Source organism: Anomaloglossus baeobatrachus, chromosome 8 (genome assembly GCF_048569485.1).
Source record: "Anomaloglossus baeobatrachus isolate aAnoBae1 chromosome 8, aAnoBae1.hap1, whole genome shotgun sequence".
NCBI classification, from domain to species: domain Eukaryota; kingdom Metazoa; phylum Chordata; class Amphibia; order Anura; family Aromobatidae; genus Anomaloglossus; species Anomaloglossus baeobatrachus.
The window spans coordinates 210,323,906-210,351,357 of NC_134360.1; the positions used below are offsets into that span (position 1 = coordinate 210,323,906).

The window sequence follows — 27,452 nt, forward strand, 5'->3', positions numbered from 1 at the left end:
TTTTCTGCAAAGCGCCGTATTGTGCCGCTCAGCAAAAACGGGATGTGTGAAAGCAGCCTTAGCCTTTCAGGGTGGTTTTCATGTATCCTGTGTTTGGTTGTGGGTAGCAAAACATTTAGAACCCAGTTATAACTACTTTTTTAGAATGCAAAGTCATCAAAACATACAAATTAGAAAAACTATAGATATAAAAAGCTGTCATATGTTGCTAATCACCTATTCCAGTTATTTGCGCGGCACCTCATCCAGAAAAAGTCCATCCGTAGATATTGTAATCACACCCCCTAGGCACACTTTAAAATCCTTCCTATAGCAACTCTATCACCTGATTTCTCTTATGCCAAGAAGATGGAGCTATGCAGAGGACGTCAAGTCCAAAAGGAAGTGATTTCAGTGCTTGTAGATGGCTTGTTCCTACTTGAAGAGAATTTGTCAGCAGATTTTTGCCGTGTAATCTGAGAGCAGCATTATTAGAGCCCAATTCCAGTGATGTGTCACTTACTAAGTTGTGTGTTGCTGTTTCAATTAAATCAGTATTTTATCAGCAGGAGATTATCACAACAGGACTAGGTGTCTTGTGTCTCCTACTCAACTGCTCTGTGCAATTCCGCCTACAACACTGATTAGCAGCTTTCTGCCTATTCACAATGTACACAGAAAGCTGCCAATTAGTGGTGTGTGCGGGGTTATAGAGAAAACTGATTTTGTGAAGAGGAAAGCAAGCAGACCAACAAGTGAAACATCATAGTGACCAAATGTAGAACTGGTGGGGGAAGGTTGAACTAGATGGACCTAGGTCTTTTTTCAACCTAAGTAACTATGTAACTATCATTGGAATCAGGGTCTCAGCCCCTATGCTGCTCTCAGATTACATAGCAAAAACTTCACAAGAGGACTATATGTCTCGTAATTCCTAGTAAACTGTTCTGTGTAATTTCACCTAAAGTATTGATTAGCAGCTTTCTGCTTATGCACAGTGCACACAGAAAGCTGCCAATCAGTGTTGTTGGCAGGGTTATAGAGGGCTCAGCATTGGAGCACCGCTGAATCAGCAGCAGAGAAAACTGTGATTGCCTCAAGATGAGAGCAAACAGACCAGCATGTGATACATTGCTGCAATGAGGGTCTCAGCCCCTACAATATGCTGCTCTCTCAGATTACATAGCAAAACCTCAAAACAGGACTAGATGTGTTGTGACTCCTAGTCAACTGCTCTGTGTATTTCCACCTACAACACTGATTAGCAGCTTTCTGCTTATGCACCGTGTACACAGAAACCTGCCAATCAGTGGTGTGGGCGGGGTTATAGAGGGCTCAGCATTTAAACAACTGCTAGATCAGTAGAAGAGAAAACAGTAATTGCCTCAAACTGACCAGCATGTGACACATCACTGGAATCAAGGTCTCAGCCCCTACATTATAATGCTCTCAGATTACATAGCAAAAACCTGCTGACAGATTCCTTAAGGCACTGCCCAGAAGATTAAACTTAGATTAGGGCTTGTGACTGCTGTAAAAGTTTATTTTGGGGTAGAACCTTATCCTAACAAAGAAATATAGAAAAATATGGCCATAGTGGGAGTTTGGGAGGTTTGGAGGAAGTGACACGTACACTTTAAAGAGTCACTATTATACATAGGAAAGAGTATATTCATCTTCGTGGTGCTCTCTGATTTCTCCACCAGTGGCAATCGTCATTACATTCCCCTTGGATTGTTCCCAAGTCCGACTTGCCGGTAACAGAGCGAGTGGTGTGTACACCATCTACCCCGGAGGAGAGAACACACCGGGAGTCAGAGTGTACTGTGACCAGGATACGGATGGAGGTGGATGGACTGTAAGTGATCCCTGAGTTATCTTTTGTGTTTTTTTTTTTTTTATTCTCACGCTTTTTCTATATGAATTCTGCCATTACCTTCTTTTTGTTAACCTTGTAGGTTTTCCAGAGAAGGACAAGTGGGAAGCTTGACTTTTACCAGCGCTGGAGGACATATGGAGAGGGATTTGGAGATCCCAGTGATGAATTCTGGCTTGGTATGTTAAAAGCGTTGAAATGTGACAGTGTGAATGTAAATGTATGCCTAGATAATTGGATTATATCTGTGGATACTCCATACATGGCTCAGATGGGAATAGCCGAACCTGTCAGCACCTTTTTTTTTTTTTTTTTTACATACACGAGTAGGGGAAATCTGTGTATGCATTTGTCCCTTATTAAAAATGATACCTATTTTGTAGATGCGCCAGTCATGAGAAATCTATTGTAGAACCCATGTGCAAATCAGGATGGAAGTGCTCCAGGGGTGTGTCAATGCATTTGGACTGCTTCTTTTAAAGGGAATCTGTCATCAGGTTTTTATACCCCATCTGAGAGGAGCATAATGTAGGAAAAGAGACTCTGATTCCATGCGTCACTTATTCGGCTGCTTGCTTTGGTTTTGAAAAAAAAAAAAATCTTTGTTTTCTGCTACAGATTTAGCAGTTCTCTGACTGCTGAGCTCTGTGTAACCCCGCCCACACCACTGATTGGCACCTTTTTGTATACACTGTGTGTGCCGCGTCAGCAGCCGGGCTGCTCAGATCCGTATCCGCGGTGGCTCGAGGGGCGTCCGGACACGGGGGTCGTACGGCCACTCAAATAAAAGGGGGTATTTACAGGGATTGTATATCTAAAGTTCGTGACGCCACCAGTGGTGTGTGGTAAGGTGGAGTACCACCGCTGCAGCTGGCAGTACCCTGGGGCGATGGAGTGGGCAGCTAGGTGTTTTAACGCCTCCACGGGTAGGGGGGCTGCTCCGGGACTCGGTGATGGTGTTGTGGAGTGCCGTTTGGGGTGAAGGGGGTCACTTGCGTACTCACTCAGTCCATAAAGCTGACACCGACAACTTGGGAAACCAAAGTTCTGGACACCACTGTCGCTGAGGGGAGCTAGTTTGGGTCCCGTCCCCGATGGTGTTGCCTGATGATCTGTGACTTTCCTCCTGGCACTAAGTTCACTTGTCAGTTAGTCCCGGTAGTGTAGAACTAGTCGGGTCCCGCTCCCCAGTGTGGCTGAGAGAGCTTGCTCTCAGGGTTCACGCTTGGGATTTTCTGGACCGTTTTTTTGGAAAGTCCTATCCCCTCGTTGCGCTAGTACCCCGATTTTGGAGCGGGTGGAGAGCGGATCTTGAAGGCTCCGTTCTCGTCGGGTAAATTGTCAGGTGGCCTGAAGCTACTCCCTGACCGTTGTGCCCCTGTCCCAGCCCAGTGATGGTACAAGGCCGCCGGCTGTCCTCCTCGACAGTTCCGTGCTCCTTGTCACGATCCCCTGCAACCGGGGGTCCAGCTCCTACTAGGTTCAGACCACCGTCTTCTACCTAGTTACTTCCAAAGAGCCCGGCTCCTGACCTCTTCTCTCCTTCATTTCCTACACTTCACTGACTTACTCCTAACACTCCTGACCTCCCCTTAACCAACCCCCCATGTGGGCGACCCTATTCCACTCAGGCCGTCCACTGGTGTGTCTGGTGGGTGTGGTGCAGAGTGTTCCTAGGATTTGATTGGCTGATGTTGGCAACACCATAAGTTGGGGACCCGTAACCAAGGAGGAGGTGGATATTGCACAGAAGGGCAGATTGCACAATACCATGTGACGACCTGATAGGCCAGGGCGTCACATGTGCATAGGCAGCAGGTCGCCATCTTAGTAGAAAGACACAGGAAACTGGAGAACTCTTGGCAAAATAACTGCAACCGGTTTAATACATCGTCCACCTTCACGACAGACATGGCCACACTTATACAGTTCTGTTGCCGCTCTTTCCGGGGGTACTCTGGCTTGGCCTATCCCACTATCTGGCACCTAGTCCTCCAGCTGCTGGGTATCTGCCTCTGCGTCCCCCCTCTCCGTGGCTAGCTGTGGTGCTCCCACTGCTACTGACGGCTTGTAGTCACTTGACTATGTTAGGCGCGTACTCAGGTACTCTTGCTCTGGGCGTCCATCTAGTTTCTGGACTCTTCTAAGCCTGTCCCAAGGTGAGCCGTAGGTTCCGGACCCTTGAAGGATAGCTCCGGGTTCCCCGAAGGACCCAATTTTCAAGGTCACGTTTTTACTCCAGCAACCCGAATGCAGAACTAACTCCCTAGAGATCCATCTCTCTAGTCAACCCTCTGTCACTCCTCTCACCTTTGCTCCCAGCTTCTTCTATTCACAGGGACTCCATCTTCCCTCCTGTATCTGTCACTGTCTACATAACATTCTTATACTTTACATTACACTGCTAATACATTAATAGCACATAACGTAATGTGAAGATCACACTTCACATTACCGTATACACAGTTACTACAGCTACCCGCAGTTGGTTTTATCAGGCCTCAGTGCTAGGTGGCGCCGGCCGCTGCACAGCTCTGACTCCGTTAAATTCGGGAAACCGCAAATGACACGCCCGCACCGGGGCCGTGGGGTGACTTGTTAGCGAGCGGCGGTTCTGGCTTTGGGGCTCCGCGGTGGCGTGGCCCGGCTCTGTGATCCCGGCGGTGTCGTTTAGGGAAAATGAAGGGGATATGTGGTATGCGGCAAGTTAGGTGCCGCTGCTGTGAGATGTGGGCTCCATGGGGCAGATGGTGATGCAGCTTAGATGGTGTAGCTCTCCACAGGTAGAGCTGGGCCTCAGGGCGGAAGGGGCTGGTAGTAGTAGTCTATCTTGACGGGCGCAGGCTAATAACAGAGCGACACAGGGATACAGTCGTGAAGGTTTTTACTCACTGTAGCTGGTTACACACACACCAGGGACCACCTTTGGAGTTCCGGGATTCACCGTGATGGGCTCCAGCCGATCCTGGGTAGTTCGGAGGTCGAGTCCGGTGCACCTTTGTAAAGTATAATCTTTCCTGGTCGTCTCTGCGCTTGCTTCGCCCTCCTGCCTTTCGCTCTCGCTCACTGAACCCTGTATCAGTGCCCGTGAACCCTGTGGAGTGGCGTGAAGCTTTGTCCCTTCGTCCTTTTGGGTCACCTTCTAGCGAATTCGTGTGCGGTGTATGGCTGTGGTGCTTGGAATCACCCCAGCCATTGGTTTTGCTAGCGGAGCCCGTAGGCTCTTCTCCTCTAACCAAAGGACCAATCCCCGTATTGCGACCTGGTCCTTCCACCTGTAGATTATGTGTGGAATAAGGACATGTTAGCTCCCGTGGTCTCTAGGAGCCTTTCTGTTGGTGCCCGGACCGAGCGGTACCTGCTCCACGCTGCGGGGCTTAGTTCCTCCACTGCACCTCTTTCTCTCTCTATACTCCAGTCTCGTGTTCCCATTCCTACGACTCCACCCCCCTAGCCTTGCTTCAGGTATAATCACGCCCTCTGCCATGTCTGATGACGTGTTTCTGAGCCTGGGTGTTGTGCTTCTATGTGAACTAGTTGTGATCTCCTCCTTACCCGAGATAGAATACCACACCTCTGGCTGAGGTGCAGTACCTCTGTGGTGACTGAAGCCTCAGGGGCGCCACACAAACTCCTGCAGCATCTCTGCTTCGCACATGTAAAACATACTTGACATACAGTGTGTCCACCCATATCCTATCCACCACCATTAACTTGAGAACGGCAGCAGCTATAGGCATAGAATGGGGTCTAGGTATAATAAAGTATCCATGCGCTATGCAATGAAACCACCTATAGCGCCACCTGGTGGAAAACAACGGAGTTAGCATTTTTATCTCGAAAACGGAACGAGATAGAGAAAAAAGTGAATTACAAAGTTGTAGGGCATCATCAATTCAATGCGAATCAACACCTTGCATACAGAAATGCTATGATTAGAACGTGTAAAGCTCACAAGGCTGCGGACGTGAAGCAATACCTCATAGAGACCTTCCTACAAGTCATTGGGTATGGTGGCTGCTTGGAGTGGTCTCCACGCTCACCTGACCTGACCCCATTGGACTTCTTTCTGTGAGGTCACATCAAACAGCAGGTGTATGCGACCCTTCCACCAACATTGCAGGACCTACCACGACGTATCACAGATGCTTGTGCAAACGTGTCACCCACCATATTGCACAACGTGCAGCAAGATACAGTATGCTGTCCAGAGTCCAGATGTGCATTGCAGCTGACGGGGGCCACTTTGAGCATCAAAGTTAAATGAGCGCCATATGCGTGACCAGCATTTAATGTTTTTGGGGCTGTCATAGGTTTTATATCATAGCATTTCTGTATGTAAGTTGGAGATTCGTATTGAATTGATGATGCCCTACAACTTTGTAATTCACTTTTTTCTCTATCTCGTTCCATTTTCGAGATAAAAATGCTAACTCCGTTGTTTTCCACCAGGTGGCGCAATAGGTGGTTTCATTGCGTAACACATGGCTACTTTACTATACCTAGACACCACTTTTATGCCTATAGCTGCCGCCGTTCTCAAGTTAATGGCGATGGACAGGATATGGGTGGACACACTGTATAACTCAAAAGGAATGGGGGTGTGGGGAACACCACCACCTCCTACACTGCTCTCAGATGAGGTGGCAAAAACCTGGTGACACTAACCAGTGCACGTTTAGCTTGATTTGCATATGGTTTCACATCTCATTTTTACTGGGGGACAAGCGCCTCTACAGCCATATCACTACTTCAATATGTGAAAATGTGCCAACAGGTTCCCTTTAAAGGGTGACTATATAAAAACTGTCTTATCCCTGGTGCAATGTGTGAGGGGTGACTGCACAGATATTCTAATCACACCAGCAAAAAAATACTAGACAAGTATCGGCACTTCAGCCACATTGGACATATAGCCGGTCAAACCAAGGTTGTCTGTTTTTGGCAGCTTTTGGAATGCATTAGCAGTTTGGAAGACAATACATCATTTTCTAAAAAATTAATATAAGCAGTAGTTTAGAAGTGACCTTAATATTACTTTGCAAACTTGAAAGGGTACTTTACACGCTGCGATCTCTCTAGCGAGATCGCAAGCGATCGTACCCACCCCCGTCGGTTGTGTAACACGGGCAAATCGTTGCCCGTGGCGCACAACCTCGCTTACAACCGTCACACTGACTTACCTGCCCTGCGACGTCGCTCTGGCCGGCGATCCGCCTCCTTCTACGGGGGTGGTTTGTGCGGCGTCACAGTGACGTCACACGGCAGGCGTCCAATAGAAGCGGAGGAGCAAAGATGAGCAGGATGTAACATCCCGCCCACCTCCTTCCTTCCTCATTGCCGGTGGACACAGGTCGGAGATGTTCCTCTTCTGCGGTGTCACAGACAGCGATGTGTGCTGCCGCAGGAACGACGAACAACATCGCTAATGAGCAGAGAACGATTTTTGGTTTCAGGACGACCTCTCCGTGGCAAACAATTTTGACCGCTTTTGCGATCTTTTAAGGTCGCTCGTACTTGTCACACACTGCGATATCGTTAATGACGCCGGACGTGCGTCACTGACGACATGACCCTGACGATAATTCATTAACGATATTGCAGTGTGTAAAGCCTGCTTAATAGTATGTGCACATGTAAAGTATTTAGTGCAGGAATTTCTACATCTCTTGGCAGGAAAAATGCAGCTGCAAAAATGCACTTTTTTTTGCAGCGCTTTTGATGTGTATTTGGTGCAGATATTTCTGTCATTAGTATGGGTTAAATCTGCAGCAAAAACGCTAAAATAATTGACCTACTGCAGATTTAAATCTGCACCAAATCGGCAGAGAAAACACGTGTGCATGAGACTTCAGGATTCTCATTCACTTTGCTGGTATCAGGAAACCCTTCAGATTTTATGACAAAACTGCACTGAGAAATGTGATAAAAATGCCACATGTGCACACCGCTTAATATGCGATCCAAGATGACAGGATTTCAGTGGTACTCAAGAAAGTTCTCAGGACCCTGGTCCTGCTGTTGCTCCCATAGATTCCTGATATGGACACTGGACCAGGATCTTGCAAATCCCTTTGCTCAGCTCTTCATGCCGGCCATTTATATAAATGACTGACCATTGGAAAGGGTAGAGTGGGCGCTTTTCTTGAAGGGTATATATATATTAAAGCGTATATCCACTACTTTTACATTGATGGCCTATCCTTAAGCCTGTTTTACACGAGACGACCGATTGTGCAATAGCACGATCGATCGTACCCGCCCCCGTCGTTTTTGCGTCACGGGCAATTAGTTGCCCATGGCGCACAAACTCGTTTATCCCCCGTAACTCGTACTTACCTTCCGGACGAGCTCGCTGTGGGCGAAGGGATCTTCGGCGTCACAGCGACGTAACACAGCGGCCGGCCAATAGAAGCGGAGGGGCAGAGATGAGCAGGATGTAAACATGCCGCCCACCTCTTCCTTCCACATAGCCGGCAACAGCCGCGGGAGGCAGGTAAGCTGCTGTTCATCGTTCCCGGGGTGTCACACGGAGCAACGTGTGATGCCACGGAAACGATGAACAACCGCCGCCATTTTAATTAAACAGTTTTATGAAACCTAGCGATGAGTACACGACTCACGATTTGTGAGCATTACTGCATCGCTAGGAGGTCTTACCCGAGACGATGTCGTGTACGATGCCGGATGTGCATCACGAAAACCGTGACCCCGACAATGCATCGCACGATCAGTCGTCTCGTGTAAAGCCCGCATTAGGATAGGTTAGGATAGGTTATCAATGTCTAATCGGCCGGGGTTCGACACTCTGTTATCGGATCAGCTGTTATCGGTCCTGGCAGCGGCAGCAGGCAGTCGGAAATGCACAGTTTTGGAGCTGCTCTGTCTTCTGATAGCGGCCACAGCCAGGTACTGCACATCCGCCACCCATTCTAATTAATAGCAAGCGAATGTGCACCTGTCCTTGGCCCCTATCAAAAGATGGAGCAGTGCCACAACTGAGTATTTCCAGCTGCCTGCTGCTGCCGCCGGTACCGAAAACAGCTGATTGGTGGGGTTCCGGGTTGTCGGACCTGGCCGATCAGACATTGATGACTTAAGGCCCCGTTACACGCAGCGACGTATCTAACGATATATTGCCGGGGTCACGGATTCCGTGACGCACATCAGGCATCGTTCGCGACGTCGTTGCGTGTGACACCAACGAACGAGCGTTAATGATGGAAAATACTCACCTTATTGTCCATCGTTGACATGTTGTTCATTTTCAAAAAATCGTTGATTGTAAAGGACGCAGGTTGTTCATTGTTCCTGAGGCAGCACACATCGCTCCGTGTGACACCTCGGGACCGACGAACTACAGCTTACCTGCGGCCGCTGGCAATGCGGAAGGAAGGAGGTGGGCGGGATGTTATGTCCCGCTCATCTCCGCCCCTCCGCTTCTATTGGGTGACCGCTGTGTGACGTCGCTGTGACGCCGAACGTCCCTCCCCCTTCAGGAAGAGGATGTTCGCCGCCCACAGCGAGGTCGTTTGGAAGGTAAGTACGTGTGACGGGGATTACCAACTTTGTGCGACACGGGCAACAAATTGCCCGTGACGCACAAACGATGGGGGCGGACCGATAAATTGACGCGTGTAACGGGGCCTTTATTCTAAGGATAGGCCATCAATGTAAAAGTAGTGGAAAACCCCTTTAATAAAGCATGCACATGGATTAGAATTCTTGTGAGAAGACCCCTTCAATGATTTACTGTTTTGTGTCAACATCCAATGGTTCAGCGCATGGGAAAATCTAATAGGCAGAATGTAAGAACAGTGGGTTCTGTTTTTCAGTAATATTATCTGTATCTGTACATCCGGGCAGGTCTGGAGTGGCTTCATAAACTTACAACTGGTCCAGTGAACTATGAGCTGCGTGTGGACCTCCGCGCCGGAGATGAATCAGCCTATGCCGTTTACCGCAACTTCAATGTGGGTTCTTCTAGGGACAGATACAAACTAGTAGTTGACGAATACTCCGGCACCGCAGGTAAGACTTCTTAATAACCTTCTTAAAGATTCTAGAACTTCAGCAGTATTGAGTTATACACTGAGTATTACAAGAAGACCTTACAACTATTGATTAGTGAGCGTTCTCCCCACAGCTCGTTAGGCCATCGTGCCTTGAGCATCTCGGTTTGAAAATGCTCGAGTTTCCCATTGACTTGCATTATACTCGGTTCTCGAGTTGCGTTGGAGAACCCCGGTACTCGATCAAGCACACTCGCCCATCTCTACTTAGAATCTATTTTGGGGAAATTATTTTTGGATTTATGCAAAAAGGGGTGTAAAAAAGTTGCAAATATTTATGGTGCATGACACATTTGCTACTTTCTGCAAATTCGCTGTTCTCTCAACTTTTTTGAAAGGTATATATGATTTACTAGGGGTAGACACGACTTTCTGGAGTCTGCTAAATTTATTAAAATGTAATCTGACATATTGGGTTTTCTTTGCCATTTTTTTTTATAATTCTTTGCTGCTGTTTTTAGGCGATGCTCTTAAATATCACAACGGATTGAAATTCACTACATGGGATAAGGATAATGACCTTGCGCTCACTAATTGCGCTCTTTCGCATCGTGGTGCCTTCTGGTACAGGAACTGCCACCTTGCCAACCCTATGGGGCAGTATGGTGATAACAATCACAGCCAGGTATGAAAACATAAAAAGTCACAAGGTTTGGCTTTACTTGAATAAATAATAAATGTAATTTAGGCCAGACATAGGTTCCATTTTGCTGTAATCTGTGGCTAAATTAATGAATAAGTGTCCAGTTTTCCTGCAATGCCTCCATAGGGGAAATTAGGCATTACACTGTCACCAATCAAATCAATGTGTTGCTTGAGTAATGCATGAAAGGACAGGTCCTCCAGAAAAAGAGATGTTCTCCATTCTGACTCAAAGACATCCTCTTTATTAACTCTGAATTTCCTTGTATAGTTTATAAAAATTGGGTTTCTGCAACAAACCATGGCTGTAATTTATTTTTATATAATTCTAAATTCTACCATAGTGTCTCATTGATTAATCCTCAGACGTCTACGGTAGAACCAGTTCTTATAATCAGGCTTAAAGCACCACTTCAAAGTTTTTTCAAAAAAACTTCCTAGCCGGAGTGGTATCACTATTGTATGTTTCTTTCTTCTAGTAATATACTTACCGGCCGCTGAATTCTTCTGTTCTTGGCACCTCTGCGGTCATCTTCTGGTTGGGAAGTGCCGGATTACTCCAGTGTTTGATGGACAAGCCATAGGTCACTTCTTTGTCACAATGTGACTTGTTGGATAACAAGAGATAAGGGCCCTTATGCTGTCCCTCATGTTAGGAGGCCCTATGTTATCCCTAATCTCAGGGATACTCCTAATGGTGGAGACGCCTGGGTTCCATTCCTGGCTCTGCTCTTGACCTGACCTAGTCTGATTTCCCACCACCCCCTCCCATCAGGGAACGACAGAGCAGGAGTGTGATATTAAACACAGATGTAGACAGACAAGGGAAAAGCAAAACTCTCACACACTACACACTACACACACACACACACACACACACACACACAGGATAGGACAATTAACGATTCAGGATGAAAACAAGAGCAAGTAGGATATTAAAAAAGGCAACTTCTGTAAACACCACAACTGCATAAAGCAACAAGAACTACTAGCACCAGAAAATCTGGGACACCACACCCAGGGCCGGCTCCAGGTTTTTGTGGGCCCCGGGCGGAAGAGTCCCAGTGGGCCCCATCCACACACAGACACCGATACGAACACGTACATATACATATTTAAAGACAAACTCACAAAAATACATATAAACAGACAAATCTATACAGTCATATACACTTACAGACAGACACACACACACACACACAAACACAAGTCTGCTGCATACAGACAGACACACACACACAAGTCTGCTACATACAGACAGACAAACACACACAACTCTGCTACATACAGACAAACACACACAACTCAGCTACATACAGACAAACACACACAACTCAGCTACATACAGACAAACACACACAACTCTGCTACATACAGACAAACACACACAACTCTGCTACAAACAGACAAACACACACAACTCTGCTACATACAGACAAACACACACAACTCTGCTACATACAAACACACACAACTCTGCTACATACAGACAAACACATACAACTCTGCTACATACAAACACACACAACTCTGCTACATACAGACAAACACACAACTCTGCTACATACAGACAAACACACACAACTCTGCTACATACAGACAAACACACACAACTCTGCTACATACAAACACACACAACTCTGCTACATACAGACAAACACATACAACTCTGCTACATACAGACAAACACACACAACTCTGCTACATACAGACAAACACACACAACTCTACTACATACAGACAAACACACAACTCTGCTACATACAAACACATACAACTCTGCTACATACAGACAAACACATACACAACTCTGCTACATACAGACAAACACACACAACTCTGCTACATACAGACAAACACACACAACTCTGCTACATACAGACAAACACATACACAACTCTGCTACATACAGACAAACACATACACAACTCTGCTACATACAGACAAACACACACAACTCTACTACATACAGACAAACACATACAACTCTGCTACATACAGACAAACACATACAACTCTGCTACATACAGACAAACACATACAACTCTACTACATACAGACAAACACATACAACTCTGCTACATACAGACAAACACACACAACTCTGCTACATACAAACACACACAACTCTGCTACATACAGACAAACACATACAACTCTGCTACATACAGACAAACACACACAACTCTGCTACATACAGACAAACACACACAACTCTGCTACATACAGACAAACACACACAACTCTGCTACATACAGACAAACACACACAACTCTGCTACATACAAACACACACAACTCTGCTACATACAGACAAACACATACAACTCTGCTACATACAGACAAACACACACAACTCTGCTACATACAAACACACACAACTCTACTACATACAGACAAACACACAACTCTGCTACATACAAACACATACAACTCTGCTACATACAGACAAACACACACAACTCTGCTACATACAGACAAACACACACAACTCTGCTACATACAAACACACACAACTCTGCTACATACAGACAAACACACACAACTCTGCTACATACAAACACACACAACTCTGCTACATACAGACAAACACATACAACTCTGCTACATACAGACAAACACACACAACTCTGCTACATACAGACAAACACACACAACTCTGCTACATACAGACAAACACACACAACTCTGCTACATACAAACACACACAACTCTGCTACATACAGACAAACACATACAACTCTGCTACATACAGACAAACACACATAACTCTGCTACATACAGACAAACACACACAACTCTACTACATACAGACAAACACACAACTCTGCTACATACAAACACACAACTCTGCTACATACAGACAAACACACACAACTCTGCTACATACAGACAAACACACACAACTCTACTACATACAGACAAACACACACAACTCTGCTACATACAAACACACACAACTCTGCTACATACAGACAAACACACACAACTCTGCTACATACAAACACACACAACTCTGCTACATACAGACAAACACATACAACTCTGCTACATACAGACAAACACACACAACTCTGCTACATACAGACAAACACACACAACTCTGCTACATACAGACAAACACACACAACTCTGCTACATACAAACACACACAACTCTGCTACATACAGACAAACACATACAACTCTGCTACATACAGACAAACACACATAACTCTGCTACATACAGACAAACACACACAACTCTACTACATACAGACAAACACACAACTCTGCTACATACAAACACACAACTCTGCTACATACAGACAAACACACACAACTCTGCTACATACAGACAAACACACACAACTCTACTACATACAGACAAACACACAACTCTGCTACATACAAACACATACAACTCTGCTACATACAGACAAACACACACAACTCTGCTACATACAGACAAACACATACAACTCTGCTACATACAGACAAACACATACAACTCTACTACATACAGACAAACACATACAACTCTGCTACATTCAGACAAATGCACACAACTCTGCTGCTCTGTGGGGCCCACACCCGCGGCTCGGCGGGGACAGCACCCGCGGCAGCACCCGCAGCTCGGCGGGGCCCACACCCGCGGCTCGGCGGCGACAGCACCCGCGGCTCGGCGGGGCCCACACCCGCGGCTCGGCGGGTACAGCACCCGCGGCAGCACCCGCGGCTCGGCGGGGCCCACACCCGCGGCTCGGCGGGGACAGCACCCGCGGCAGCACCCGCAGCTCGGCGGGGCCCACACCCGCGGCTCGGTGGGTACAGCACCCGCGGAATCGGCGGGGGGGATTGGCAGGGGCCAGGGCATACATCTGGGGGGATTGAAGCAGCTCACCGGGGCCCATAATGGGGAGGCGGGGAGGGCACTTACCCGATTAGGTCACGGTGGAGAGGGGGCCCACACAGCGCCGGACAGAAGCTCGCCTCCTTCATCTGTGGGACTGAGAAGGCGGTAGCTCCGCCCACAGATGAAATTCAAACCAGGATGTCTGCGCGCCTTAAAGTGACGGCGCCGCAGATTGCTGCCGAGGACTGCGGTCCCCAGAACTCGGCCAGGGACCGCAGAACTGTAAAGGCGAGTGGGCCCCGGCCAAGGGACAGGAGAACTGACGAGGCCGAGTGGGCCCCCCCGGCTCTCCAGGGCCCCGGCATTTGCCCGGGTTTGCCGGGTGCTGACGCCGGCCCTGACCACACCACACAAGACCAAGAAAGACAAGCTATAGCTGGCATAGGGGGATGGACTCAGACAATATATATAGGAGGGGAATGTATCAGCACACAGCGGGTTGACGACCGAGTCTGCATGTATTGATCCCAGACATCAGAGAATCTCTCAGGCGGAGTGTCAGAATTATGAATCTGAATAGGACCTGACACCGCCATGACAGTCAGTGAAGTTAGAGAAAATCTTCAGGTGACATTCTCAAGGTAAAAATGCCTCATAGGCTTGTATTAAGAGTTTGTGACCGTTAGCTCTGACTTCTGGTCAGTCAGAACGAAGCTGCGGTCACACGATGGTGGAACAGGAGTGAAGTGGTGCCGGGAAGAGCAGAATGCTGGTAAGTATCTTAATGAGGGCAGAGAACATTTATTAGTGATACCACGCCAGGGGGTGAAATAAATGAAAAAAAAACAAAAACACCAGAAGAAATCTCTAACAGCCATAGAAAATACCCTTATGACTGGTTAGGAATCTGCTGCGGATGTGTGGATGTGAGGCTACACCAAGCCAACAGATGTATACCACCTCAGGAGCACAATTACACATTAATTAGGACACAAAGGAATTACGTTCACACCGATTTTTCATTATTACTTTCATATTATTCTCTCAACATCTGTCTCCTTCGTCAATTATTGGCATTGTTCATTGGCCAAGGCCTTGTTCTAGTTTAGGAAGGAGTTTGGGCATATGTGAACAGCCTCTCGTACAGACATAGTTAGGAGATCTGGAAGCAGAAGCTTATTTTCTTGGAAAAGTTAATACATTCTTAATTTGTGAATATATATATATATATTGTTTTGGCAAATATTATTGCTTTGTTTCAATTCAGGGCATACATAAGTTTCTCTAATAAGACGTAGTTGGTGAAACTGCACCCTCAAAATGCTTCCTACTGAAAGGTGGTGGTACTTATTAGCAAAGAGCCCCTATTTTCCAATCAGAATTGTGGAGAGTTGGGGTGCGCTCAGATAATGTGCCCCCGATTATAAAATTGTAACCATTTGTTCTGTTAATTAGCCTATTGTTGCCTGTCTTGGCTACTGGCAAAGAACAGAATGTAAACGTGAAAATCAACTCTATTATGGGGTTGCCACCAAAGACAGAAGGGTGTAGAGTTTAACTTTCCTCCACCATTTCCATGACCCTTGGGTTATTTTTTCAGTCTTTGCTGGATACCAACACGGTTCTTTTAATTAACTCCTGCATGGGATCTCCTCATCCACTAGCGTCCTTTTCAAGGGTCACAGTGTCTTCTTCCATGGTATGTACGCACTTAGCTACTGAGCCAATCGGGCAGATCACAACTGGATCTAGTGCTGTATTATAGTATAGAGTGGAAACATAATTGCTAATCGGCTCATGACCGGGAGCTAAATGTGGAATTCAGGACAGGAAAACACATAGGCTATGTGTCCACGGTAGAATGTACCTGCGGATTTTTCTGCATGAAAGTCCGCGACTTTCGCGGCAAAGCCGCACCTTATTTTTGCCGCGGATTTGACGCGTATTTACCGCGGATTACCGCGAATTTACCGCGGATTCTGATGCGGATTTTTTTTTTTTCCCCATTCTATACCCAAAATCCGCACCAAAATCCGCAACAATAATTGACATGCTGCAGATTTTTCCGGATCAAAATCCGCGGCAAATCCGCCGCGGAAAAATCCGCAGCGTGGACACAACATTTCCAAAATGCCATTGAAATGGCTTGGAAGTGCCGCTGCTGCAGATTTTCGGAAAATCCGTGGTAAATCCGCGGCAAATCCGCGGCAAAATCCGCGGTAAATCCGCAGCGTGGGCACATAGCCTAAGGGCGGCTTTGCACGTTGCGACATCGCAAGCCGATGCTGCGATGTCGCACGCGATAGTCCCCGCCCCCGTCGCAGGTACGATATCGTGTGATAGCTGGCGTAGCGAAAATTATCGCTACGCCAGCTTCACATGCACTCACCTGCCCTGCGACCGTTGCTCTGGCTGGCGACCCGCCTCCTTCCTAAGGGGGCGGGTCGTGCGGCGTCATAGCGACGTCACACGGCAGGCGGCCAATAGCGGCGGAGGGGCGGAGATAAGCAGGATGTAAACATCCCGCCCACCTCCTTCCTTCCGCATATCCTACGGAAGCCGTGGTGAGGCCGGTAGGAGATGTTCCTCGCTCCTGCGGCTTCACACACACAGCGATATGTGCTGCCGCAGGAGCGAGGAACAACATCGGACCGTCGCGTCAGCGTAATTATAGATTACGCCGACGCTGCACCGATGATACGATTACGACGATTTTACGCTCGTTAATCGTATCATCTAGGCTTTACACACTACGATGTCGCATGCAATGCCGGATGTGCGTCACTTTCAATTTGACTCCACCGACATCGCACCTGCGATGTCGTAGTGTGCAAAGCCCGCCTTAGGCCCCTTTCACACGTCAGTGATTCTGGTACGTTTGTGCTTTTTTTTAAACGTACCAGAATCACTGACATACGCAGACCCATTCTAATGAATGGGTCTGCTCACACGTCAGTGATTTTTCACTGCACGTGTATCCGTGCGGCGTACCCGCGTGTGCGTGATTGCTGCACGGAGACATGTCCATTTTTTTCTGGCATCACTGATGTTCCACGGACCACGCAGTGGTGTGGTCTGTGAAACACGTGCCAGAAAAAAACGTGCTTTTAAAATAAAAAAACATTTTAACTCACCCGGCGTCCAGCGATGTCCTCTGCAGCCCGTTCTCCCTGCTGCTTCTGAGCCGGCTCATTATTGTCGCGCATATTCATTATGCGCGACACAGCCGACCCGGAAGCAGCTCCTGCAGGGGTCACCACCGGCCGGATGCTGCGTCGCGGGAGCGATCAGCACCATGGACAGCGGGAGCGGGCGCAGGTGAGTGAATCTCTAAGTGAAATCACGGGCCACGGAGAACGGAGCCCGGATTGCACTTAGACAACCCACGTGTGCCGTGATTTTCGGCACACGCAGGGACATGTGCGTGTTTTACACGCCAGTGAAAAACGTCTGTGTTTTTCACTGACGTGTGAAACGGGCCTTAGAGTAGCAAAAATTCTTTTTTAATCAGTCTTTGCAAAGACTGCAGAGTATGTTGGCGCAATAGAAATAAAGTATTATTATATACTCTATTATGTTATCTTTCTTCCTTTTCTCTCAAACTCCTTGTTGAGAGTGCTGTTTTAACTGCCTTGTTCATGTACCTAGAGTAGCTGTTTTGGACGGCAGGTCTCACAAATATCAGTACACCAGTGTGAGCTTCTCTGTTCCCATCTCACATGCCCAGACAGGGAAATTTTTTGTAAATAATGTCTGACATGAGGGAGAGGAGCAGAGAAGCTCACACTAATGTACAGATATTTGCTAGTCCTGCAGTTCAAAACAGCTACTCTAAGTGCATGAACAAAGCAGTTAAAACAGCAGTGAAAATGTTGCAAGATAAGGTAATGGAATACATTACAGATATTCATAGCCTTGCAAAAACTGATCAACAATTTATTTACAAAAATAGCTTAGTTGGTTTTTAAAGCAGTTGTCCAGGTTTATTGATGACTTTCTTCTAGAAAAGAAATGTTTAGATTAGCCGAGAGGAACGGCTATCAGCTCTTGTAATTTTCACCCAATGAATGAGCAAAACTTTTGTTCATCGGGTGATTTGATTTTTATGCGACAATCATTTTTATCTTCAGCACATCATGTTATTCAGTGTTGTGCTGCCAATAAAGGAGCAGTCAGACACCCGTATAACATAGACAACGATTGCATCACATCGAAATGCTCGGACTGGTCGGCGGCTCTCCTGAGCCAAGCATGACTATTCTGACTCATGGATGTGATGGCGCCTGAACAGACCATTTCTTCGGGTATTGACATTAACCGTACTCATGTTCATATCTGTTTCTCAGATAGTATAACTCAGCCACAATGAGAGAGAGAGAGAGAGAGAGAGAGAGATTTTCTGACCAGCAGGGGATTTACACATCTGAGCATGCTCAGTTAAAAAGAAACGGAATCCATCGCAGTAATCCGTCATTTCACAGATGATGACGGATCCTGCACCCGTAGGCTTACATTCCAACAAACGACAGATGACGACGGAACCGTCACTATCCGTTTTGTTGACGCAAACAAAAAACGTTACTGTGGATGTTGTCTCCGTCCGACGGACAAACATTTTTCGACTGTCGAAAGACAAATGAAACGTGAGGCCATCCGTCGCAATCCGTTGCTAAAACAAGTCAATGAGAAAAAAGTGGATCCAGCGCTGGATCCGTTTTCTTCAAAAGGCGACAGATTGTGACTGATGGCATGTGTGAAAGGGGCCTTACATGTAAGATGGCTGATGCAAAACACTCCATGGAGAAGAAGGGGCGGGTAATGCTGACATCACAGAGCTACAGGGAGGAGGAAGGGACAAAATACTAGGAAAGTCAAAGCTTCTGCCTAGCAACAGAAAAGCAATACACAGCAATGAAAACATTGAATAATTCCCTAGTCGTGGAACAAGACAGTGACAGCTTCATAGAAATTCAGGCTAGTTATATAGAAGACACAAAAGCACAATAGGGTTATATTGGAGGGATAAATGAAAGGTAATGAGTGCAGACTTGCTCACCTGGCCAGGTTTTATCAGACGGAACCACTGTTGTAGCTTGAAACGGCTCCAGCAGCCCCAGAGATACAAACAATCCTTCAATGAAGTCTAAAGGGTTAACACCACTCTGCCATAGGAACAAAAACTTCAGATAGGATCCTGCATAGTGATTTTATTCTACACGTTTTGCAGATACACTCCTTCCTCAGGAACAATCACCAATGTGATGGTGATTTTTCCTGAGGAAGGAGCTTATCACTGAAACGCGTAGAGTAAAATCACTATCAATGATCCTACCTGAAGTTTTCTTCCTACGGCATAGCGGTGTTAACCCTTCTTTCTCCACTGAAGCTTATAAATACATGACGTCACTCTCAGGTCAAGAAAGCCACCAGAAATTGTCATCTTTGTTGACTGCGCCCTTATATGCACTCTCTATGGTAACACAACAGTCGCATTAGCGATCATTTTGTCCCCATCACTGATCCCCGTCATTGTTCGTTGGCTAGTAAATGAATAGCAAACATATTGAATATTGTCATTTGGTGCTTGTTGCTGGCCTGAAATCAGCTGGTAAAATTAAACCAAAACAGTGCCACACCTATCCTGGTACAGTTTTGTTTGTTCCCAGAAGAGTCCTGGAGGTGGGCTTAAATGTCCATGTAATGTTGGACAGTGTGCCTTTAACTGCTGCAGAATATTTCTATAGGGACAATATCACGTTTTTTTTGTAGTTGCGGAATATGTAGTTTATAGGAAGCATAAATGATGATTTGCCCAGCAGGGTTTTTTTTCTATCACATTTCCATTTTGTTTTATGGCTCCTCTAGAAATAATCCCCTCTGCGTAAGATATTCATCCCTGGGAAGACGTGAGGCTCCTTGTTATGGTATATCACTCCAGAAAATGGCTCAGAATAGATTTGCTGTCACTTCTTCTGCCTTGTAAGGCTGCAAAAACAGTCGATGTAGGGTCTGATCTCCATTGGAGACAATGGATGTTCTGCTGATTTCAGGCATTTACATAATTTCACTGCTATTTTTGGATTTCTGCCAGAGCCATTAACATAATATACTTTACTTTAAAGACATATGAATTCAGAATCTTTCCACTTTGTGCCACGTCTCTGCCGCTGTAGAATATCTTTAAAGGAGTGAGATAATAGAATATTGTGCTTTCTAAATGCCGAAGTACACACACAAATACTGCCTTTATCAATAATTACGCTGGCTCTACTGCCCTTGACGCTTTCTATACTGTACTCTAGAAGGCCCCCTGGATCTACATTTTAAATGGGGCTTAGGGGTACTTTGCACGTTGCGACATCGCTAGCCGATTGTAGCGATGCCGAGCGCAATAGTCCCCGCCCCCGTCGCAGATGCGATATCTTGTGATAGCTGCCGTAGCGAACATTATCACTACGGCAGCTTCACATGCACTTACCTGCCCTGCGACGTCGCTCTGGCCGGCGAACCGCCTCCTTCCTAAGGGGGCGGGTCGTGCGGCGTCACAGCGACGTCACACAGCAGGCGTCCAATAGAAGTGGAGGGGCGGAGATGAGCGGGGCGTAAACATCCTGCCCACCTCCTTCCTTCCTCATTGCAGGCGTGACGCAGGTAAGGTGAGGTTCCTCGCTCCTGCGGCTTCATACACAGCGATGTGTGCTGCCGCAGGAATGAGGAACAACATCGTACTTGTCACTACAGCGAAATTATGGAAATGGACGACACTACACAGATCACCGATTTTCAACGCTTTTGCGATCGTTTATCGGTGCTTCTAGGCTTTACACATTGCGACGTCGTTACCAGCGCCGGATGTGCGTCACTTTCGATTTGACCCCGACGAGATCGCAGTAGCGATGTCGCAACGTGCAAAGTAACCCTTAGTCTTGCTAGCTCCTCTTTCCTATATGCAGTGTTTCCCCTCCCTACAAGCACAATGGAGGTAACATTTCTTATCGTAGCTACTGCAGCAATTATACCACTACTTATCTGTTTTTATCAACGGCTACGATTGGGATCATTTAGATAAAGCAGATGCGTTAGGCACAGACCTGAGCATATGTTGCTTAAAGTGGTTTTTCAGAATTTCTGAAAAGTTGCTAAAGATTAGGGAACATATTAAAATAATGAAATAAATATTACTTCCCCCCCCCCCTTGACTCCTTTGCCGGCCGGGGTCGGGCTAGCCCGGGGGGGCAGGGGGGCATATGCCCCCCAGGCCTGTCACCAAGCAGCTGATTAAGGCTGCTGGGGCACTGTTTGTATATCTGCAGGCTGGCTGCAACACAATTGCTACTCTTATGGCCCATGCTAGTCGAGCTGTGACGATGTCCTATCCATCATTCACGTGATTGCTGTAGTTAATTGAGAAGTCAAAGAGAAATGTCACCGCTAAGGTCAGTTATTCGCTGCAGTGGTCATGTAAAAGGGAAGTCATCAGTGTAGGACTGGCAGGAACCACAAGGATTGGCCGTTCTGGTGAAGTGGGTGGTTGAACGGGTAAATAATGGCTATATACTGTATTTCGTATACAACATTTTCTAGACTAGGCAACTTTAGAAATGCCTTTACTACCAGGACCACTTCATGGATGCCATTAGGTCATGCACTTTGAAAGTCTCATATACCAGATGCTTGGCCATGGATGACTTGATGGCTACTTGAATGCACTCACAATATTCATCCCTGGCATTCTAGCTCATATTTATTGAAGTATTTTTTTCCACTGACAATCAGAGCAAGACATTTTATTTTTTATGTTCCGCTTTTCCTTTTTGTTTGTTACAAGATTTCTCTGGGTGCGTTGCCTTTATTGGTGGCCCTCCTGAGGGATATGGGTGTTTCTGGGATTATTCACCCTCTTGCTACCTGCTTTTTCAGGAATGACAAATCTAGACTTTGGTTTACTTGGGAATGTTTTCGTTACTGACCTTTCTGGCACAGAGGATTGGGAATACGCTCTTTGATCTTTGTTTTTTGGAGGCTTGATCTATTTGGGTTGATAAGGATATATGTCTTTAAGATTAGTGGAAATTTGCTAAGATATGTTCCGTTATCCTTGTTCTTTGTGTGGATCTCCGAGCCTACATACCTGCAATTGCTTGACATAAATAAATAAATCTTTATTTTTATATAGCACTAAGATATTCCGCAGTGCTTCACATACATCAGGAACGCTGTCCCCATTGGGGCTCACAATCTAAATTCCCTATTTGTATGTCTTTGGAGTGTGGGAGGAAACTGGAGGAAACCCACACAAACACGGGGAGATCATACAAACTCCTTGCAGATGGGTGTCCTTGGTGGGATTCGAACCCAGGACCCCAGCGCTGCAAGGCTGCAGTGCTAACCACTGAGCCATCGTGCCGCCCGACATGCACTGGAGTGTATCTATCAAAAAAATGTTTCTACTAGAGCTGGTGCTAATCAATTCGCAAAACCCAGTCCATCAGCCACGTCAGTATTCTGTGTTCATGGGACGGGAGCCCTGAGAACAACCTTTTATCTGCTGCTCTGCTTTTAATTATCCAGCCTGACATCATTGTTGTTAATTGTTAATCAGCCTGACTAATCAAAAGAAGAGCAGCGGAAGCCGACAGGAGACGGCTCTCTGTGCTCCCGTCTTGCAACCACAGATTACCGATATTATCCTCCACCAGGCACTGTAAAAAGATTTGCACCAACTCTACCGAATTGTTCACAAAAAAGGATAAAAACAGCTCACCGCTGCAGGAGCAAGCCTGTATAAATCCTCCAAATGGATATCCTGGGTCCCAGCACGGTACTCGGCAGCCAGACGTATGAAAACATGAAGTAGGGAATGGAAGGAAGGATCCAGCTCAGACTCCAAGGATAAATAAAACTTTATCTTTATTTCTTCTTGTTAAAATATATATCCAAATAAGTATTATGGCACTGGCTTAATCACACTGACAGATGTAAAACAGTAAAACACACAATGCGTTTCGGCGGGACGCCTTCTACAGGTCAACCTGAAGAAGACGTCCTGCCGAAACGCGTTGTGTGTTATACATCTGCCATCTGTCAGTGTGATTAAGCCGGTGCCATAATACTTATTTGGATATATATTTTAACAAGAAGAAATAAAGATAAAGTTTTATTTATCCTTGGAGTCTGAGCTGGATCCTTCCTTCCATTCCCAACTCTACCGAATGACATATACGTTGCGGATTTCCTATCTGCAACCGCTTGAAAGTATTAAACGACCTTCTCCCAATCTAAACTGGCTAATAATGGGGAAGAATAAACTATCTTCTATCACACCCAAAAATATACATGGGACAAGACTTTGGTTAATTGGAGGACTTTTTACTTTTTAGTGAAATGAATGTTTTTTTTCTGTTTTCTAGGGAGTTAACTGGGAGCCTTGGAAAGGTCACGAATTCTCCATACCATTCATAGAAATGAAGATGAGACCTCGAACCCCATCTGCGTGATCAATAGATTGAGAACAATTCACTACAAAATTCCATCTTTGAAAAGGTTGTATGAGATGAGATAAACATGGCTGCTCTCTCCCAGAAACGGGGCCATTCTCGTCCATGATTGAGTCTAGTATTGCGGCTCAGCTGCAATACCCTAAGTATCCTGTGGTCAAGAATGGCGCTGTTTCCGGAATATAGCGGCTATGTTTTTATCAATTCATATAACCCTGTTAAAAGAATTTACTGGGTTTATATCAATAAATGTTAATCACTATACCAATAAAACATTCAAATCTCTAATATATATATATATTGTTTCAATTCTTCGCTATTTGCAAGATATCTTTGCTGTCAGTGAATGAAAAACAGTCTTGTTGACAGCTATAGGCTCTAAACTTACATATATCTAAACTGTACAGGAAAATACATTGTAGCACTAGCACCTCGCTCTATCAAGTGAGTGCGCACCAATTTTTCAGAAGAACATTGTAGCAAACGACAGAGGTTTGTGCGCAGCTGCTGCTGTATTTAGCACACGTAGCATTGTCTCTACTAAAAATAATTGGACCCATTTCTCATTTTACAGCAGGACTAGCAAAGTATGGGTGAATATAATCAAGTGTTCTCATTTACTGACAGCATATAAATATCTTCAGAATAGTGAGGAATTAAACATTAAAGGGGTTGCCAGGAAATAGCAAAATAAAGAGCCAATAGCATATAAATACTAAAATTATTTTATCCCCTGGCACCCAAGTGCCATCACTTAGGGGATCTACACGAGACCTGATGACCTCACGTCTGTCATTCAATCACGTAACCGCTGCATCTAATCACTGGCCTCATGAGGTCAGTGATTGACTGCAGCGGTCCCGTGACTAATGGACGTGGCATCATCACTGTAGAACCAGCAGGGATTACCGGAGAAGCCAGGGAATGAATAGATAAGTAATGGTTATTTTATTATATTAATTTCTTTTATTTTAGATCTCAGACAACTTCTTTAAAGGGGTTTTTCTAAAATCGCCAGGCACTGTACCAATCTTTTTCTGGTAGTCCCAGAGACAATGACTAGTGCAGAACCCAACCATGAGCATCTCCAATGCCTCTTTTTTGGGGTCCCAGGATCATCCCAGAGACAATGACTAGTGCAGAACCCAACCATGAGCATCTCCAATGCCTAGTTTTTGAGGTTCCAGGATCTCTGGGAGTCCCAGTGGTCGGACCCCTGGCAATCAGCAATTTTGTAAATAGAGGATAACTTGCAATTTTGGGAAAACCACTTTAATTATGTAAGAAGGATGAAGGTATTTACATTTATGGCAGGTTCACATGAGGTGGGAAAGATGCATCATTTACACAGGTAGAATCCACAGAGGATTACAGCAGCAGGCAATTGGACCTTGTGCCTTTCAGTGTAGCAATGGTGAACCGGCATTGATCTACATCTGCCGCAAAAAAAATCTGGCGTGTGTGTACCTGCTCTTATATAGTGATTAGTCTTTATTAAAGGGAACCGGTCAGCAGGTTTTTCCCTTATGAGTTATGGCCACCACCAATAAGCCTTTATATACAGTATTCCAGAATGCTGTACATAAGAGCCCAGGCCGCTCTGTATAACATAAAAAAGACCTTTCATTATACTCACCTAGGGGGCGATCAGGTCCAATGGGTGTCACTGCTCTCGGTCTGATGCCTTCTCCATCTTGTGGGATCGCCATCCTCCTGCCCAGCCCTGTGTTGATGATGCATCCTGCGTCATTCACAGAGAGGTCACCATTGTGCTCTTGCGCATGCGCACTTTGATCTATCCAGCTGAGGGCAGATCAAAACACTGTAGTGAATGCCTTCAATTGGTCCAAATGTTCAATGTAATACCTTGCATTGATGGTGGAACCCTTTTGAAAGTAGTCCACTAGCAGCACGCACTCCTTATCCCAGAACACAGTCACCATCACCTTAGTGGCTGATTTTTGCACCCTGAACTTCTTTGGATAAGGAGAACCAATGTGCCTCCACTCTTTTGACTGCTCCTTGTTTTGAAGGTCATACAAATAAATCCAGGTCTCATCCATAGTGACCTATTGATCCAGAAAGTTATTATCAGTCCAGAAACGCTGACAAATGGACCGGGAAGATTTCACTCGCATGCTTCTCTGATCTGTTGCAAATGTTTGTTGACCCACTTTGCAGATCACTTCCTCATGTCCAAATGTTCATGGATAATGACACAAACACGTTCACGGGAAATCCCCATGATGTCTGCTATTGCTTTAGCTGAAATTCGTAGATTCTCCAGTATGAGGTTGTGTGTGCACAGCATCGACGATCTCCGGAACAACAACCACTCTTGGTCGTCCAGGACGTTCCTCATCATTGGCGCCGAAATGGCCCATTTAAAATTTGGCAAACCAGTTCTTAACTACTTGCATAGAACACTGTTGCCATAAGTAACAAACACAAAATTTTAAAAACATATATTAGACACATAAGGCTTTCATGTGATGTAACATTCGTTACCATAAAAACAAAAAAAGATCACAACGCCAAAGACTTATCAGCAGCCCCTCGTATAAGAGCTCACTGGTGGTGGCCGCAGCTCATAAAGGAAAATCCTGGTGACAGGTTCCCTTTAATTATAATCCTCCTTTAAGGTTAGAGTTTTATCCTTGTGAATTATAGGAAATACATTCTGACGAAATATTTTACCTGTGACTTGTGCTCTATTTATGCCACGTGGGGCTCAGATTCTCCAGAAAATCCCCGCAGCAGCAGCCGCTCCATCATTTGTTGTTCTTGTACTTTATACATCACATTTTGCAAGTATTTAACCTCATTCCAAGTTTTTTTTTTCATGATTATTTAATGCAAAATCCTTGCAGCATGACTTGATTAAATGATGTTTGTTGTGTTTATGTTATTTCTTGAGCTACCTAACTCTAGAGAGTGGTTGTGACTGTGTGCACCGGTCTTCACCCCCCAGAAGCGGCAGGATATGTAAATAGTCCATTTCTACAATGTCTCTCTTGCTGGCAAGCTAACTACTCACTTTACTGTCATCCGTACATATGTATATAGCTGTATACTGCACTGCAAGCTACATCTGTACTGAAATAGAAAAATAAAGACTTTCACAGGAGTACTTGACTAAGACATTTTTTTTTCATTATGTAAAAGAAAATCTGCCAGATACATTTGTTTGAATTAAAACAATCTATTTCAAGTAACGAGAAAAAAGATCATGGTCAGTCAATATGCACACTCAGTTGTGGTTTTTTAGGAGGATTTGGAGAGTTTCCGCTCAGTTTCTGCTTCAAAATCTCAGCAAAAACTCATTGTGCACATATCTTAACCCAAGAACACGCAACCATAGAAATCTACACTTTCACATACCTGGGGCCTTTTAGGCCTGTGTGCAAATAACATGGCGTAAAGGCCCCGTTGCAACGACGTATAACGATATATCGCCAGGGTCACGGATTCCGTGATGCACATCCGGCATCGTTAGCGACGTCGTTGCATGTGACACCAACGAGCGACCGCTAGCGATGGAAAATATTCTCCA

At 45.7% G+C, this 27,452-nt stretch overlaps 1 protein-coding gene across 1 annotated transcript in view; it reads left to right on the plus strand.

Annotated features, from left to right (window-relative positions):
- Positions 1-27,026, plus strand: part of TNN (tenascin N) — a 96,976-nt gene extending 69,950 nt beyond the window's left edge. The window contains exons 11-15 of the mRNA XM_075320146.1: positions 1,686-1,837; positions 1,938-2,034; positions 9,722-9,886; positions 10,389-10,552; positions 23,813-27,026. Coding sequence (XP_075176261.1) covers positions 1,686-1,837; positions 1,938-2,034; positions 9,722-9,886; positions 10,389-10,552; positions 23,813-23,899 — 665 coding nt within the window. The 3' untranslated portion in view covers positions 23,900-27,026. The remainder of the gene's footprint in view (positions 1-1,685; positions 1,838-1,937; positions 2,035-9,721; positions 9,887-10,388; positions 10,553-23,812) is intronic.
- Positions 27,027-27,452: the final 426 nt, after the last annotated feature.